Source organism: Tenebrio molitor, chromosome 6 (genome assembly GCF_963966145.1).
Source record: "Tenebrio molitor chromosome 6, icTenMoli1.1, whole genome shotgun sequence".
NCBI lineage: Eukaryota > Metazoa > Arthropoda > Insecta > Coleoptera > Tenebrionidae > Tenebrio > Tenebrio molitor.
Window position 1 is genome coordinate 17366939 of NC_091051.1, and position 16822 is coordinate 17383760.

At 36.5% G+C, this 16822-nt stretch overlaps 4 protein-coding genes across 5 annotated transcripts; 2 read left to right on the plus strand and 2 right to left on the minus strand.

Annotated features, from left to right (window-relative positions):
* The first annotated feature begins 34 nt into the window (after nucleotides 1–34).
* LOC138133164 (uncharacterized) lies at nucleotides 35–10318 on the plus strand. The gene is made up of 10 exons (XM_069050961.1): nucleotides 35–360; nucleotides 409–550; nucleotides 610–768; nucleotides 816–983; nucleotides 2168–2370; nucleotides 2998–3193; nucleotides 8659–8695; nucleotides 8748–8921; nucleotides 8968–9151; nucleotides 9203–10318. Exons 1-10 carry the CDS (start codon nucleotides 46–48, stop codon nucleotides 9974–9976), a joined length of 2352 nt encoding a protein of 783 aa, XP_068907062.1. The 5' UTR covers nucleotides 35–45; the 3' UTR covers nucleotides 9977–10318.
* Nucleotides 3580–8314, minus strand: rig (rigor mortis). The gene is made up of 13 exons (XM_069051478.1): nucleotides 8054–8314; nucleotides 7862–7994; nucleotides 7583–7814; nucleotides 6472–7528; nucleotides 6177–6419; nucleotides 5953–6124; nucleotides 5727–5898; nucleotides 5270–5679; nucleotides 5050–5215; nucleotides 4709–5002; nucleotides 4500–4647; nucleotides 4188–4451; nucleotides 3580–4138 (listed from the first exon to the last, which is right to left on the minus strand). Exons 1-13 carry the CDS (start codon nucleotides 8224–8226, stop codon nucleotides 3736–3738), a joined length of 3867 nt encoding a protein of 1288 aa, XP_068907579.1. The 5' UTR covers nucleotides 8227–8314; the 3' UTR covers nucleotides 3580–3735.
* Nucleotides 10319–10490: 172 nt separating the features above from the next.
* LOC138133536 (calnexin-like) lies at nucleotides 10491–14934 on the plus strand. Of its 2 annotated transcripts, none has more exons than XM_069051483.1 (6): nucleotides 10491–10659; nucleotides 10950–12198; nucleotides 13829–13969; nucleotides 14252–14392; nucleotides 14449–14631; nucleotides 14685–14934. In XM_069051483.1, exons 2-6 carry the CDS (start codon nucleotides 10978–10980, stop codon nucleotides 14742–14744), a joined length of 1746 nt encoding a protein of 581 aa, XP_068907584.1. In that variant the 5' UTR covers nucleotides 10491–10659; nucleotides 10950–10977; the 3' UTR covers nucleotides 14745–14934. The 2 variants fall into 2 exon arrangements, with proteins under 2 accessions (XP_068907584.1, XP_068907585.1); XM_069051484.1 differs by having other exon boundaries at nucleotides 10491–10654.
* Nucleotides 14935–15133: 199 nt separating this feature from the next.
* LOC138133539 (parathyroid hormone/parathyroid hormone-related peptide receptor-like) lies at nucleotides 15134–16759 on the minus strand. The gene is made up of 5 exons (XM_069051491.1): nucleotides 16562–16759; nucleotides 16268–16509; nucleotides 16055–16220; nucleotides 15691–15975; nucleotides 15134–15642 (listed from the first exon to the last, which is right to left on the minus strand). The coding sequence occupies exons 1-5, from the start codon at nucleotides 16757–16759 to the stop codon at nucleotides 15181–15183; spliced, it is 1353 nt and encodes a 450-aa protein (XP_068907592.1). The 3' UTR covers nucleotides 15134–15180.
* Nucleotides 16760–16822: the final 63 nt, after the last annotated feature.

The window sequence follows — 16822 nt, forward strand, 5'->3', positions numbered from 1 at the left end:
GTCAAAATCTGCTAACCTAAAAGTGTTACTGGAATACTGCATAAAATGGAATTAAATTACAAAATACAAACGTACGCGTGGGGTAGGAAAGGTGGTGAAAGTAAAGTGGCGGCTCTTCATGCGAACGTTAATAAAAATTTTAAAATCGAGAAGAATGTGCCGTACGCCGAGCTCTGGCTAGGAACTCATGTTAATGGACCGTCTAGTCTCAAAAATGGGGATGATTTGTCGAAAGTAATAGCTCAGCACCCGGAATATTTGGGGGATAATGTCCGTAAGCAGTTTGGTGACCAACTTCCATTTTTGTTCAAAGTCTTATCAGTGAATCAAGCATTATCGATTCAGGCGCATCCTGCAAAGGTAAAAAAACTGTTCACCTTTAACTGCATTTAATAGAGTGATGTTTAGAAACATGCAGAAGAATTGCATAAACAACGACCTGACATTTACAAGGACCCTAACCACAAACCTGAATTGGCAATAGCATTAACTCCTTTTGAGGCTCTGTGTGGTTTTAGACCTCTTCCTGAAATTTCATTTTTTCTCATGAGTATTTTTTTACTCTTATTTTACAAAATTTAATCTATTAGTGTTCTTTAACCATTTCAGACATTCCTGAATTGAAAAAAGTAACTGGCGATGCTGCAGAAAAGTATAAAGCTGACACTGTTGAACTATTAAAAGAAGCTTTTAAGGCCATCTTTGCCACCCCCAAACATGTAATTAGTGAACAACTGAAAAAATTACTTCATAGGTTTCAGTCTCTAGGTATCTTTTATTATTTTGTAATCATATTTGTAACATTTTTTTTTTAGATGTAAATGAAAGAAAAAACCAGCTGGCAGATCTTATTGAGAGACTTTATCGCCATTACCCTGATGATGTTGGATGTTTTGTTGTATATTTTCTAAATTATCTGAAATTGGAACCTTTTCAAGCTATTTACTTAGGGCCCAACTTGCCTCATGCATACCTTTATGGAGGTAATACATCACTAAGGCCCAGTATTTCAGTGCAGGGTTAACTTTTGGGTTTGCAAAACGCGGTTAAATTTTAACCCAATTATTAACCTTGTATGCGCATTTCAGTGCTTAGTTATGGGTTAAAGTATTTAACCAACTTTTTCTTAATGTTGGCAGTGCTTTCGGCAGACATATTCGAAAAGCTCGTAGCCAGTCGTAGCGGACAGGTGTAGAATGCTGCCGTTTGCTGTCAGCTGTGACAGTATTTAACCCACGTGTAGAGTTGTTTTGGTTAAAGAGTGGTGTTTTTATTCAAAAATTCATACCTATTTTTTTATAATGGAATTTTACAACAGATACCGACTTTTGGATCAGATATGTATATTAAAAAACAAGAAAATAATTATAAATATTAATGTAACAATAAAAAAAAAAATCTTCTAGCTCTTTTTAATTCGGGGAAAATCAGAACATATAAAAATTTATGAAACACAAGGTACGGGCATACTATTAAATAAAATAATCTTTTATTAACAAAAAATAATTCTTTTACAATACTGTAAACTATAATAAAAAAATATCTATTCAAGTAAAAATAAATAATAATAATAATAATAATATATTTGCATGTTATAAATTGTACAATTTTACACATTGTCTACAAATACCGAAAAAAAAGCAACAATAAAATAAAGAGATATAAGTAAAATTTAAACAAAAAATCTATAAGGACTTTGTAAATGAATAAATAAATAAAATAATACCTATTGTAAGATCAAATTAAATTGAATTTCACAATTAACATTTTAATGTAAATACAATGCTTATATCAAACTCTAATTTTTTGACCTTCGACGACTGTCCATTTTCAAACTTTCATTTGGCGCCCCTTCAAAATGCGAAATAGCCGTTATAAGTGCTAATTTAATATTAAACTTGCCAAAACAGAAAAATAAATAATTCTGCACCGCACTTTTGGCACGAGTAATGCGCATGTCTAACCGAGAAAAAGCAGGTTAACCCACCCCTATCCCCTGGGTTAACTTTCCAGTTAAATTTAACCTTGATTAGAACCAACCCGACACCGAAATACCCCTAACCAGGTAATTTAATAGTTAACCATTTTTATTTGGTTTAACCCACGACTGAAATACCGGGCCTAAGGGTTGTTTAACAATAAAGTGATTGTTGTTTTTTTTTTACAGATTGTATTGAATGCATGGCTTGTTCTGATAATGTCGTCCGCGCAGGCTTGACTCCAAAATACATCGACGTAGACACGTTATGCTCCATGATTATTTACAAGGGTGAAACAGCAAAAGAAAAAATCTTTAAACCAATCGTGGAAGACAATTGCTGCCAAATTTTTAAACCACCGGTAGCAGACTTTGCCATTGCTCAAATTCGAGTAAGTTTGAACCTTGGCTCTATTGTATGCACAAAACTTCGAAAAAAACTTTCCCAATAAGTTGTTTACAGATATTAACGGTAGATGGCACCTAGTTCTAATGAAGCGTCATCTGTTGTTACATTCTTAATTCTGATGACAGGGGTTCACGAATTTTATTATGTATTTCCTGTACTTACATAAAAGTTGTCCCTATTTAAAAAGCATGACTTGCTGTATTATAACAGGCCTGTTCACACTAAAAATACATTATGCAAATGTTTCCAAGAAAGAGCCAATTTCCGCCGATGAGAGCGCGACAAAACGGGCGCTTCACTAAAAATAATAATCAATACGCAAAATAACAAAGAACAGTAAACACAAAAACAACGAACAATAAGGAAAAAGTTCACAAATTTAATTTCAAAGCAGCAAAAAACAAGGAATTTTTTCACAATGTCATTTGAACAAGAAAAATTCTCGGTGACAAAATCTTAAGATGAATAATATCCCCAAAAAGCGCCCGTTTACTAGTGCTCTGCGGGGATCACTCAAACTACACTTTTGAACAGGCCGATTATAATAGAGCAGTCATGTTAAGAAATACATAATCAATCATGATTCAACACTTACCAATTTATTTTACAGGCTCCTATCTCTCTAAAAAGCTATAATGTTAAAAAACGAGGTTCAGCCAGTACTGTGCTTGTTGTCAACGGCAAAGCCAAATCAGATAACATTTGCCTTATTCCTGGAACAGCTGTATTCTTGCCAGCAAATCAAGAGTTCAAAATAAGTGATATTTCTGAAGATTTGCTTATGTACCAAGCACTTGCCAATGTTTAACTAGGTACTATCAGATTCTGCTCATGCAAAAAAGCTTTATTATTATAAAGTCGATTTCATTACTATCCGTCCATTAAATAAAAAGTAAAATAGGCAGAGTTACCTTTTAGTAGTTTATACTTTCTGTGGATGGCAACTCTGCTCTTTGTCCGCAAAGACTTTTTTACTGCAACAGAGATACTGCAATTACATTTACGTGCTTCAGTTTATTAGGGATCGTTACTTCTGACTCTTAGTGTTTTTGATTTTCATACTTTGGCAAACAACCTTCACAAGAAAATTTTACAGACTTCACTGTAGGGAATTGGCGGATAGTAATGACCTCGGGTGTGTGTACATATTGTGCATATGTAGATTTGCAATATTAGATTTACCCAACAAATGTAATTTTTAAGGTTTTTATTAGTAACAAAAAAATATATTCCATAATTTCAATGAAAAGAATACATTAAAATTAAATTAAGAAAATTATTTTTAATTCTTACAATAATAAAATAAAAAGTACTTCCTAGACTCAGTCAGTCTTTAAAACGTAGTAAATTAACAAATATTTTGTATTTCGTGGTCCTCGCCATGGTCGCTGGATTTAGGCACTTCATTGTGCTGAGTAATCTGATCTGTCACCTTTAAACTAAGAGAAACTTCAATCTCTTTAACCTCCTTTTCCGATTTATCTTCACTTTCTGAACCGCTAACGGACTGTTCATCATTTTCTGTTATATTTTTCAAAACGGCATCGACTCTAGAAGGCACATTTTCTTCATTCTCAGTTGTTGCATTTTGTTCTGCAGTTTCAATCTCGGTACATTTAAATTTAATAGAGTTGTACAACTTCTTATTTTGTGCTTTCTCAGCTAACTCCGCCGCAAATTCCAAAAATTCTTTACGACTACGTCGCGCCAATACTTTTGCGGCGTCCTCATATTGTTTCAAAGAAATATAGCTGAAAATCGATATTAGAATAAATTAACAATTTTACGAGTTAAATTTACCAGAAAGCAGCATTTTCGAAATTCCCAGTATTGGTACAATGTTCGGCCCATTGTTCCGTAACTTTGGTAATCATATCGCTATCTTCGGGAAATCTTTGTTTGGTTAAAGCCAAAGCTTCTCTGAACATCGAATTTAAACACAAGCAATTGACTGCTTCCTCCACTTTGTGACAAGCCAAGAAATACATCGCGGTTTCTAAAGGATCAGAATTCGCTTCTTCCGATAATTTCTTGGCGTAAACTTCACACGCGTTTCGCCACAGCCTAAGTTATAACTTAATTAAGATGACTTTAAAATAAACATTTACTTACTTTGGTGAAACCATCGGAGCTAACACAATCAGTGTGGGAGTAACACGATTCTCATTTATGGCGTCTTGAATGTGATCTTCCAAATTTCCCTTCCACAAAGAAATCATTTCGCAAGACTTATGTTTTCCTTCCTTTTTCTGTTGATCGTCTGTTTTATCGATAGTATCGTATCATTTTAGTTCGTTCCATTAACAATAATAAATACTTACAATTTGCATCCAAGAGTTGGGATACCTGTTGCTTTGTCCCAAAGAGTTGTAGAGGGTCCAAAGAATTATCAACATTCTCAACCAAACTTTCTCCACTTGCCAACACTTTTCTCATCTCGGCAACTTGTGCGCTTATGTTTTCATCATTTGAAACATAAAATGGTGGAACTATCGAGTTCTTAGCAACAATTTTAATCTTCGAAGGCACGTCCGCTTTAGTTTTATTTTTATTTGACTTTTCCAAATCACTCTTAGCTGTTTTAGCTAGCAATCGTTTTCTGGCGGTCAAAAATTCTACAAAAAATTATATCGATAAACGATACCTCATCGATTTATTTTACCTTCGTCGGTCCTGGGTGGATTTTTAGAAATCCTCCAAATTCTAATTGTTCTGTCACCGATTATGATTAAATCGGGATCGTGAGGACTCCACAGAATACTCTGATTATGTCCAATAAATGGATCAACAAAGGTTGAAATAAGAGATTTTGTAATCACATCCCAGACCTGAACAACAGAAACTATCAGATATTGTAATTTTCAGAAAATTTATTTAATTACGAGAGCCAAGCCGTCAGCTGCCGTCGACACAATTTTATTCCCTTCAAAAGGACACCACGCTAGAGACAACGGAGGCTTCAAATGTCCTTCAAAATTGGCTACAATATTATCAGCAAAATTTTTATTTTCTTCTAGAGAACTGCAGTCATAAACTAAAAGTCCCTTCGAGGTGGTCGCAGCGAACCATTTGCACCGAGGAGAAATCTCGACGTTATTTGTAAAAGCATCTGGATGCCACACGATTTTATTCAGACACTTCTCGGTCGGATAGAGTGTTGTAAGTGCCACCAGATCCGTTGTCAAAATGAGCAACAAACCATCTTTACCATTTATTAACAACAAAGTAAAATCTGGCTTCCACGCAAACTTATAAACGTACAACTTTTCGGGGAGCTCCAACTGTATAGGGTCTTGAACAACAGATACAATAACGTAAAATTCAAAATTGATGTTTTACCTTCGTTGGGTTGAGTTATATCGTAAACTGCCATTTTTCCTTCAGCCAATACGTACAGTCCTAGATTGTTCTTATTTCCCTCGATCGGTCCCCATTCGACCTTGTACACTTGGTTGCGAAAATAGTGAGGAAACAGAGTATTTTTTTTGGAAATCATCTCAATAAAACCGACCTAAATGTATAATAAAATTAGATATTTGGCAACAAACTTTTTTTATTTCATTACTCGTCCTTCTTCGGTCCCGAATCCCAAAACCATTTCTTTAATTGGGTGCCAAGCAATCGCAGATACCTTGTGCGTAAACTTTTGTTGATATTTCTGCATTTTGACAATTTTTGTATGCGGAAGACTTAAATCCCAAACACGAATATTTCCGTCTCTTAGACCGATCGCTAATCTAATAAAGATCAAGAGAGTAAAGAGTTACAGAAACAAAAATGGAAACAAACCGATTCGGATCGAGAGATAGTGAGTCCAAACAGGTAACAGAAGCGGTAACTGTGGAGTAACTAAGCCGTACTTTTCCTTCATTTACATCGTAATTTATCAAACGCCCGTCCTGACCCCAAGTCCACACTTTTAATTCAATTTGGTCACGCCAATTGTATCGAGATGAGTATTTGGGCGGCGCTACTATGTTGAAAATAAGAGAGGAGTGTTCATAATGAACCACCTTGTACTGTTTATTGGATCTACAATATCCAATTACTTTTAGTCTTGAAAAATATAAATTGGTAGACTTACTCTTTTGGTTTTGGCAAAGGCCAAGCTAGAACCTCGCCTGTTGCCGATGACGAGAGGATCGTGTCGGGAGTGACCCAACAGATGGCAATCCAAGCATTTGAATTCTTGTCTCGGCGACTGCCCCTTTTTGGCATATTGAAAAACGTTTGCATTCGTCCATCCGTGCCTGCACGCCAAATGTAGATGCTTTTGTCTTTTCCGGAGGATGCTAACAAGTATTCAGTCCTTGGTTCCTCTTCAGTTTCGTCATTTTTGACAAATGATTCATCCGTCATTATTCCACTATCTACCGCATCAACTGCATTTGCCTCTTGTTCTGCATTTTTATCTTCTGTTTCACTTGTTTGTTCTTTTACTCCTTGGTTATTCTCACGTTCAGCGTCAACGTTTTTGTCTTCATCTAGTTCGCTTTCCTCACATTTCTTTTCGATTTTTGTTTCACATTCTTCCTCCTGTCCACTTTTAAAATTCTTATCTTCCACAAATGAAGTATCAGAAACGAGATCATCCAAAAAGTCACCACTTGGATCAAATAATTTTGGCAGAGGTCTATCACAAACTCTCTGCTGACAAATTTCTTGCGACGGACTTAATTCTTTTATGCTTTCTACTAGCGCTTCAAATGTTTCTTCAAGTTTTTTAGATGGCGTTGTGGGCACATCTTCTCCCAAAATTTTAGACTTTAAAGCGTTACACTCATCTAAGAAGTCGTCAGACTCCACAAGAGGTTTTTGTTCATCTTGGGAAATTTCCGCATCATCGACATGGACTAAATTTATCCAAGGATTTGATTTTTTAGACTGAGAAACATTTTGCTCATTTTCCAATTTTGGATCTTCATTTTTGTTCTCACTTTCCCCTCCCTCAGATGTATTTTTAATTTTGTTCTCTGCATGCCCTAGGTCTTCACTTTTATTGTCATTTTCCCCACCCTCAGATTTATTTTTGACTTTGTTCTGTATATGTCTTGGAAAAATATTAACTGGTGCAGGGCACCAGGATAATGAGACAACAGCCTGATAGTGCCCCCTCAATTTATACAGAATTCGCCCATTTCCTGAACAAAATAAATGAACACAGAACTAGATAGTAAAAACGTGGTGAAACTTACGACGTAAATCTGCGACAACCACACCACCATTATTTAAACCAAAAGCTAGCAACCAAGTAGCATGAGGACAAGAGGAAAGACAGGTGAGGGTGACTTTGCTTTTGAATAAATCTTTCAAAGGTTTAGATTCATTTGTATTGATGTTCCATATTGTAATAAAACCGTTTGAGGCGGCGCTTACAACTCTATCGTCGCCAGCAAAAACGGCCCCAATTACTGGTTCTTTATGTTCCTAAACCATTTGATTACAGTTGAAAACAAAAAATTAAATGTACTTACCACATGATCCTTGTTTGAAGTCTTTTTTTCAAAAGTCTCAAGGTTCCATACTTTGATTACGCTATCCTCTCCCAAAGAAACTGCATATGAATGGGGATCTTTCCATTTTTTGTTCAAACTGATCGAAGTAAGACTGTAATGGAGAAATAACTAATCAATTGATTTGGTTGGACTTAAAATGAAGAAAAGTACGTTTTAGAGTGGGCTCCTTGGATGAATGTTACTTCGGCACATTCTTCAGGGCCCCCCTCTTTGAGGACTATTATATCGTTTTTAGATCCATACACCAATGTGTTGTCTGGGGCACATGTCACCACCGAACTCCTGTACCAAAGGGGTGCAGGTGGAATCACTAACTCGTTCATTTTTATAAGTTTTATAAAATTTTAGTTTTTAACCACAAACCACTGTACGAAAAAGCTGCGAATGTACGAAATTTAAAAAACTAAGTGGGGGGTCGGTAAAACAGATCACAACTCTATCAACAGGAGTAACAATCAATTTGAAATTGTAAATTTGTAAATTTAATTTAAAATGCAATGTGGTCAATATGTCCGGTACAAATGTTTACTTTTCAAATGATTATAAAGAATAAAGAAAGAATCATTGGGAAAATCGCTGGAAAATCCAATACAATTTGACATTTTGACGTATATAGGTATATATTGACAGTATGACAGTTGCCAAGTGGTTGCCAAGTGAACAATACCGAAATGTCACACGTCACGCGTCTCTAATCTTAAAATATGTATGAGTTTTAAATTTATCATTTTCAATAAATCGGTAGTCGTTCTTAGTGAAGATGGAGCTTAAAGTATTTACTTTGAATTGCTGGTAAATTCTGACATGTGATAAGTGAGCATTGGCTTCAAATAGTAAGTTTCAGGGGCCTTGCCGTAGTTTCAAGAGACAGGATACACAGAATAAAGGCGATAGGAGAAATGTTAGCAACAAGCCATTATGATGTAGTCTGCCTTCAAGAAATTTGGCTCAAATCGGATTATGAATTAATCAAGCACAAAGTGTCAGGAGTCTTGCCTTATTCCCACTACTTTTACAGGTGATTATTTTGTATGAAATAACCCCGACTGTATCGCCGTTTTTAGTGGAGTCACGGGTTCTGGAATTTGTATCTTGTCACGTCACACAATGGAAGAAGTGTTTTTCCATCAGTGGCCTGTCAATGGATACATTCACAAAATCCACCATGGAGATTGGTTTGGTGGAAAAGGAGTAGGTTTATGCAGATTGAAAGTTAACAATTATATCATTAATATTTATTCTGCACATGTAAGTCTTTTTTCATGATAATTGCATTGGAATTAATTAAAATTTCCTCAGTTACATGCAGAATACAACCGCAAATGTGATGAATATCAAGCTCATAGAGTGCTTCAAGCCTTTGATACTGCTCAATTCATTCAGATGACATCAGGAGGTGCTGACCTGGTCATTTTAGCTGGAGATTTAAATACGGAACCTGGAGATTTAGCCTACAGGATTATACTGAATGTGTCTGGATTTACAGATGCCTTCAATGAAGCTGGTGAAACAGTACAAGACATGGCAGCAACTTGTGAGAGTCTCACAAACAGTTACACACCTACCGCTCTACTCAAGAAGAATATACCTGGTAAAAGGCTTGACTACATCATGTATCATTCCAGCTCAAACTTACAAGTTGACTTAAAAAGCTATGAGCTGCCATTGCCTAACAAAGTCCCTGAGTGTTCTTACAGTTACTCAGATCATGAAGCTGTAGCTGCTACTTTGATTATCAGAAGAAGTGAGATTCAGTCAATAAAAGAGGATGTGCATTTAAAGAAAACAATATTAGAGGAGAGTATTGAGATTTGCGATGAAGCGCTCAAGAATTTGAATAATCATAAATATTTGTATTGGTTTTTCACTTTTGTTTCATTCATTTTACTTGTTGTTACTTTAACAACTAATTCGCCATTCGGCTATAATTTTATTTATCACATCTTAAAGATTCTGATAACCATTTCTATGTTTTATACACTGATGATGGCTACAGTCTGGAATAAAATTGAAAGACACGCCATGATTGCAGGAAAACTAGGGATGAATACTTGTTTAAAAAAAATAAAATAAAAGCCAAAGATGTTTTCTAATAGAATTGGATTATCGTTCCATTTACGAGTATTATTAGAATAAGGGCCAAAAAAATATCTAAATTTATGCTCAATGTTGTTTATATCGGAACTCGTTTATTATTGATGACACAAAGACCAATCAATATTGCTCATTATTTCTTTTTATTCCTAAACTTGTATTTTTATAACCGCTTTATGGCTGCTTTGCTGTGAAATGGCTTTCATTCAAACATGTTATGTTGCAAAATTAATTAATTTATATCATCTGACCTGTGATAATAATTTTCTGTATTTATTATATGCATTTATTTAAAAAATAAATACTTTATACACTCTACAACCCTTCTTTCGACGAAATTATAAAAAAAATTTGAAGTCAATCCTTGAAATTGTTTGAATCTAGTAGCCTAGGAAGCGTGCTATCTTGCCGCCTATTTTCAAATGTGATTCTATTTTGCCATCTGTTTGATGCTGATTGGCTGATAGTTTTGTGTTTATTCTCCTTCACGAATGCCATGATATACGTGGTCCTTAAAACCTCAATTACATTTATCCAATGTTAAATTAACTCACCTTACGATTAGTTTTGAAGTGAATTAAGCTGCTGATGTTTGCAATTGTGTTGTGAATACGTTAAATAGTGTGCTGTGCATAAAAACCGCTTCCGGAATTTGAGGTTAGGTATGACATTTTAATTTGTCGGCCGGAACTGATTTTCGTAATTCCTTGTAAAAATCGGGTGTTCCTGTACATTTCTAGTAACAACGCAACAACAACACAGTCAGAGTTCTCAATTTCGTACATTTTCGGCGATAATTTTGCTGCTCGAATCGATATCAGGAAGTGTCGTTCAGTAACCCCTCCGGTTAATTTTTTTAAATTAGATTAGTCCTTGATGACTTTCATTATTTAATATTTCGTCGCGAATTATACGAGCTTTTCTAGTAACTAGATACTTATTTGCATTGCAGGACAATATATGACGTCACGTTGAGCACAATGCACATAAAAATTGTAACTGCAATAGTTAGTTTACTTATAATTTTTTCCAACGGAAAATGTGATGAAGTGGATGACTCTGAAGAAGCAATAGTGGAGACAGAGGAACCTGTCATAGATATACCATACGAAAGTCCTGAACCCTTAGATCCAAAAAGAATTTATTTAGCTGAACACTTTGATGACTTGGATCAGTTTGCCAAGCGATGGGTGAAATCGCAAGCGAAAAAAGAAGGAATCTCAGAAGATATAGCGAAATACGACGGAGAATGGCAGATAGAGGGGGCAGGGAAAGACGGATTAGTGGGTGACAAAGGTTTGGTACTCAAATCGAAAGCCAAACACGCCGCCATTGCGTCATCCTTATTGAAACCTTTCAACTTTGACACCAAACCTTTAATCGTCCAGTACGAAGTGATTTTCCAAGACGGGCAAGAATGCGGCGGTGCTTATTTGAAATTACTGAGTCAGGGCCCTGAAACCCAAAATCTGAACAACTTCCACGACAAAACGCCATATTCCATTATGTTTGGTCCCGATAAATGCGGCAACGACCATAAACTGCACTTCATATTTAAACACCGCAACCCTCTTAACGGCAGCTTAGAAGAAAAACACTGCAAGAAACCGAAAGAGCGCATCGAAGACGCATTTTCCGACAAGCTTCCCCACTTGTTCACTCTGGTGCTGCAACCTGACAATACATTTGAAATATCTTTGGACAGAAAGATTGTCAATTCTGGAAGCTTGTTGGAAGATTTCACCCCCACCGTCAATCCCCCTAAAGAAATCGACGATCCCAACGACAAGAAACCTGAAGACTGGGATGAGAGGGAGAAAATTGCCGATCCAGAAGCTGTGAAACCTGACGATTGGGACGAGGACGCACCGGCTCAGATCGTCGACGAATCGGCGGTGATGCCCGAAGGTTGGTTGGAGAACGAACCGACTCATATCCCGGATCCCGATGCTAAAAAACCGGACGATTGGGACACGGAAATGGACGGAGAGTGGGAACCTCCGCTCATCGACAATCCGCTTTGCAAAGATGCGGTCGGGTGTGGATCTTGGGAACCACCGCTGATCAACAATCCGGAATTCAAGGGCAAATGGAGGGCGCCGTTGATTGATAATCCGAATTACAAAGGGAAATGGAGGCCGAGGAGGATCGCGAATCCGGAGTTCTTTGAAGACAAGCACCCCTTCAAAATGCAGGCAGTTGTAAGTGTAACTTTTGACAGGCATTTTGGAAGTAAATTTTATTATCGAGTGATAACAAATCGAATTTTCTAGGAATTCGATTTGTGTCGTCAATGGTACTATTAAGCGAATCAAGCGGTGCTGTTGAACTCGATATGAAATTGCTCTCGACGTTGTGGATGTAATGATAATTTAAATCAATATTTTTCTTAATGGGAAGGTTCCTCTTGTCAGATTCAGTGGGAAATTGTATTTGCAAAAGCTTACAGATTTTATTTATTTAATTTAAATGTACCGAGCATGATTTTACAATACCGACGTATGCGCACTTTATACATAATCCATTACTATGTACTTTGTAAAAATTAATGTTTGCGCCAGAACACAAATTCAATTTAAAAAATTTAGTCGTTTTATCAAATTTTCATTGGTCACGTTTTTGAGCTGAATTTGAATGTGTAGAACGTTTTTAAAAAATTGCCTTTACCCTGTCTCCTCTTTATTAAATTAGTTTCATGGGAAGTATAGGATGACTCAATTCATAATCCAATTATTATAATAGTATTCCCTCCATAGTCCAGCAGGAAGGTTGCGACATTTTACGGCATATTAAACCCTGGTTTTAATACGCGATTAGCCGAAACCGCTCAGGAACATGTCGTTTTCGCAACAAATATTAAACAACATAACATGTTAATGCGTAAATTATCTGTAGAGGGGGATACGGGTTGCTAGGTAAGATACTGTGTGCTTAAACCGCACCCAACTGAATATTTAAAAAATAAATTACGGGGCCGAAAATAGATATGATATTCATTTCGTTCAGGTTCTTTTTTTATTGTTTATAAAATATCAAGAAAACAAGTGTATAGCCCAATTAAAGTTCAAAACATCAGCGGTGTCGATAAATACAGGGTTATTCTAAATGATTGTAGTCGAAGTAGGCGTGAAAACTGAATGTAAAATTTATGGTTGCCGCTCCACATAAAAAAATCATCAAAATGATGTGTTAAATTGGATGCAAAACAACTCAATATTTTTAAAATTGATTGTAGAACAACTCAATATTTCTGGATTCAATCGTTAATTTAACAAAAATAAATAAATCACCGCACTTTTCACCTAAAAAATGACAGTGACAGTGACACAACTGACAGTTCACATGAAAGCGGCAAAAACGTAATAACATGGACATGGCCTACTTCGACTACAATCATTTAGAATAACCTCCTGTATATGTTAGGTAGGACAGGTTTTTCGTAATTATGAGAAGTACATTCGCCAGTAAAGTTTTTGTCATTATTCAGAAAGATAAATTAAATGAAAAGTATTTTTATCTATCTTTGGTTGACGAAGAGTGGTATTTACATAAAAAATGCATTAATTCGATTAGTAAATTATTAAGCTTGGATATTTTACGTCAGAGTTTTTTTGTTACGGTGGATAAGGCGGAGAACATAGGTCCTCCTTTTTAACAGTAAAAATTAAAATGGTGACCTACTACGATTGTGACGTATGATGTATGTCAAACCCTTCGTTACGTATTTCCGATAATAGCAATTTTATAGCAGGGTTCATTATGTACAAATAAAAGCCAGATATTACATGTTTATTTTTGTATTCGACAATTATTGGATTATTTTTATTGCAGTCCGCTGTTGGTTTCGAATTATGGTCAATGTCAAAGGATATTTTCTTCGATAATGTGATCATTACTGACGACCTCGCCGTCGCCGACCACTGGGCCGCTGCTACTTTCGATAAGAAGAGGCAAAAGATTGCCAAGGATTCGGTTAGTATATGTTTTAATGCGTCGCTAAACTCCAACCTGCAAAATGTTGTTAAAAAAAATATATTCAAATCTGAAATAGGGTACGTTGTGGGGTCGCATCATGAAAAAACTGAATTACAAGCCTCTACCATGGTTTTTGTATTTCGTTTATTGCGCCATACCGATCGGTTTTTACATATGGTATCTCTACGTTTGCGTCGAGGAGGTATTTTATTTTGTACCCCAGTAGAATCGTCCCTTTATAATGCCCCAGTGACCGCTTGAATGTACTTTTTTGTGTAGGAGAGCGTAATTCAAAAGTTAGCCACCCTGACCAACGAGTACCCTTGGCTTTGGGGTGTGTATATTCTCGTGCTAGGCATACCAGTTGTTCTCGTATTATACCTTTGCTGCAAGCCCGGATCCTCTGCTAGTCAGAGTCAGGTATTTAGTTGAAAGATTTTACTCGATGTGTATTGTTGATGTGTAAAATCGCACAGGAGAAAGAGGAACTGAGACAAGCAGCGCAAAACAAAAAGACTGATGAACCGACTGAAGACGTAGAAGAAGAAGCGAAAGAGGAAGTGGAGGAAGCAGAAGTCGAAAACCCGGAAGACGACGATAGGGAGAAGAATTCGGGACCGGATACCGACGAGGAGGAAGAGTCGGAAGGGAAAACAGAGGTGAGGTTGTCGCGATCGAAGTTTGTTCAATATTTGACTTGCGTTTACGACAGGATCATTCACCTAAAGGTTCAGGGGACGGGGCGAGGAAGAGGAAAGTTCGTAAGGAGTGATAATTTTTTTAATAACATGCACCAGCACTGTTTTCATCTTGCAAGTTTGCAATCATTTATTTATGATCGTTTTGTTTTTTCTTTTTTGCTGTAAATGATTCGTTCCATTTTTTTATTAGGGAATTTGTACTTTATTAATTGAAGGTATAGTTGTAGTTGTTATGTTTTCGAATAAAATATTTGACAGCGATTCTTTTTCTGATTCGAGTCAGAGTTGGATTTGTAAATAAGAGTTCTACCAGACCAAACAGAGTAAAACCATTTTAGTCCGTACTAGTATTATGTCACTTTTAATGGGATAAATTGCATGATAATGATTTTTTGCATCAGCGATTTTTCTATATATTTATATAATCTGTCCTGTGATTATGTAATAGTTCAGAGGAAAATAACTTACTTAAGTTTATTGTGTGGATTAAAGCTACAATAAATAAACTTAAAAATAATCACTTGTTTTGTTGGCGTACACTTGCTCTTGAATCCCGAAATTTTGCGGCATTTCCTGCATCTCTTCGGTCAGCGGTATCTGCTGCGTGTGCGATATCGTCCGACTTCTCCTTTTAAACTCTTTGTTGTTTCTGTCCTTGAAAGAATGATACTTCCGCGCAATCTCCATCTGAACTTCGCTGTTCAGTAAACAGTAGACCAAACTGGCAAAGAGACCTTGGAAAGCGGTGAACGTCTGGTCGAAGAACAACCACAAGATTTCGAAAGTTTGGTTGTTGTCGACGTAAAACGACAACACGAAGGAAACGGCGTAAGGAATTCCAAACAGCGGTACCAAGATCAGAATTGCTCTGACGAGCTTCTGGTATTTGACCCATCTCTGTTGGATGTACATCGAAGTCAGCTTCACAGACAAGATTCGCATTATTAACGTGAACAGGATGAAAGTTATCTGGAAATTATTTTCGGAAATCAGTCGACAAATCGCTGACGTACTTACAATGACGGAAAGTCCTATCGGAACGTCGATGAACATGGCTACATATTTATTGGTTTGTTGCGTCCAGCAGTAATAATTTTCAGTTTTAATTTTGAAAATTATCCAAGGCAATATAAAAATGACGGGGAAACCCCAGCCCATGCAGTAGTAGATCGCAACACCGTTCTCTGAGAACAGTTTCAAGAATAGTAAATTGTGTAAGTATGCGCTTTCCATCAAAAGAAACATGTAATTCGACATTATGAAATAATTCCATAGGCTGATGATAGCTTTGCAAACCCATGACTGAAAAAGGTGGACGAATGAGTGTTGTTGGTCGGACGATACAAGCTCAAACAAGCTTTTAATTGATCAGAGCACTCACGTAATCCGCTTTGGTGAAGACCGGTTCACCGTCTTCGTAGATGATTTCGTGAGGTAAAGCAGTGCCCTTAACAAATAACCCGTCCTTAATAAGTGACATCAACGCTCTCATTACAAAAGATGCAAACAAGTGAACGTGAAGTTTATTTCGAGCGCAGTGTAATCTCCTAAAAATAATAGTTCATTTGTCTTTATTTGCTCGTAATTAACTTACTTGATGTATATAAAAACAAACAGAGCGATAATTAGCGATATTGTTGACAGAATATACCCAAATTGTGTAATGCTTTTGATAATTGGTAGCCATTTATTGTAAATACTTGGATTGGTCAATGTTTCGTTCAGTATTTTTTTCTCAATGAAAAGGATACCGCATTCGCTGTAATTGGTCCACGGTTCGATGTTTCCCAGTGTGAGCCATCGTCCTTCGCTGTCGCATTGTTTACTGGCGAAGCCCTGAAAAAATAAATGTTTGTAGCGTTTTGAAAAAAATTCTGACTCAACTTACGATTTTCGTTGATTTTATGTACTCGTTAGAGCACGATTGGTTCGCTAGGACGCCGGCGAGAGTCTGCGGCCAACACATGAGACCATCAAACGTTAATTCGCAGAATTTGCCCTCTGCTGGAGACGCATCAATGAAAGAATTATAGCAATTGGTTTTGGCTTTGTTTAAAATAACATTGATTTCAGACGAGTCGTTCATCGCTTCGACCTTTGCGGAGACACGATTTTCTTGCGTTCGGTAAGGTGATATTGGGCGGAATGG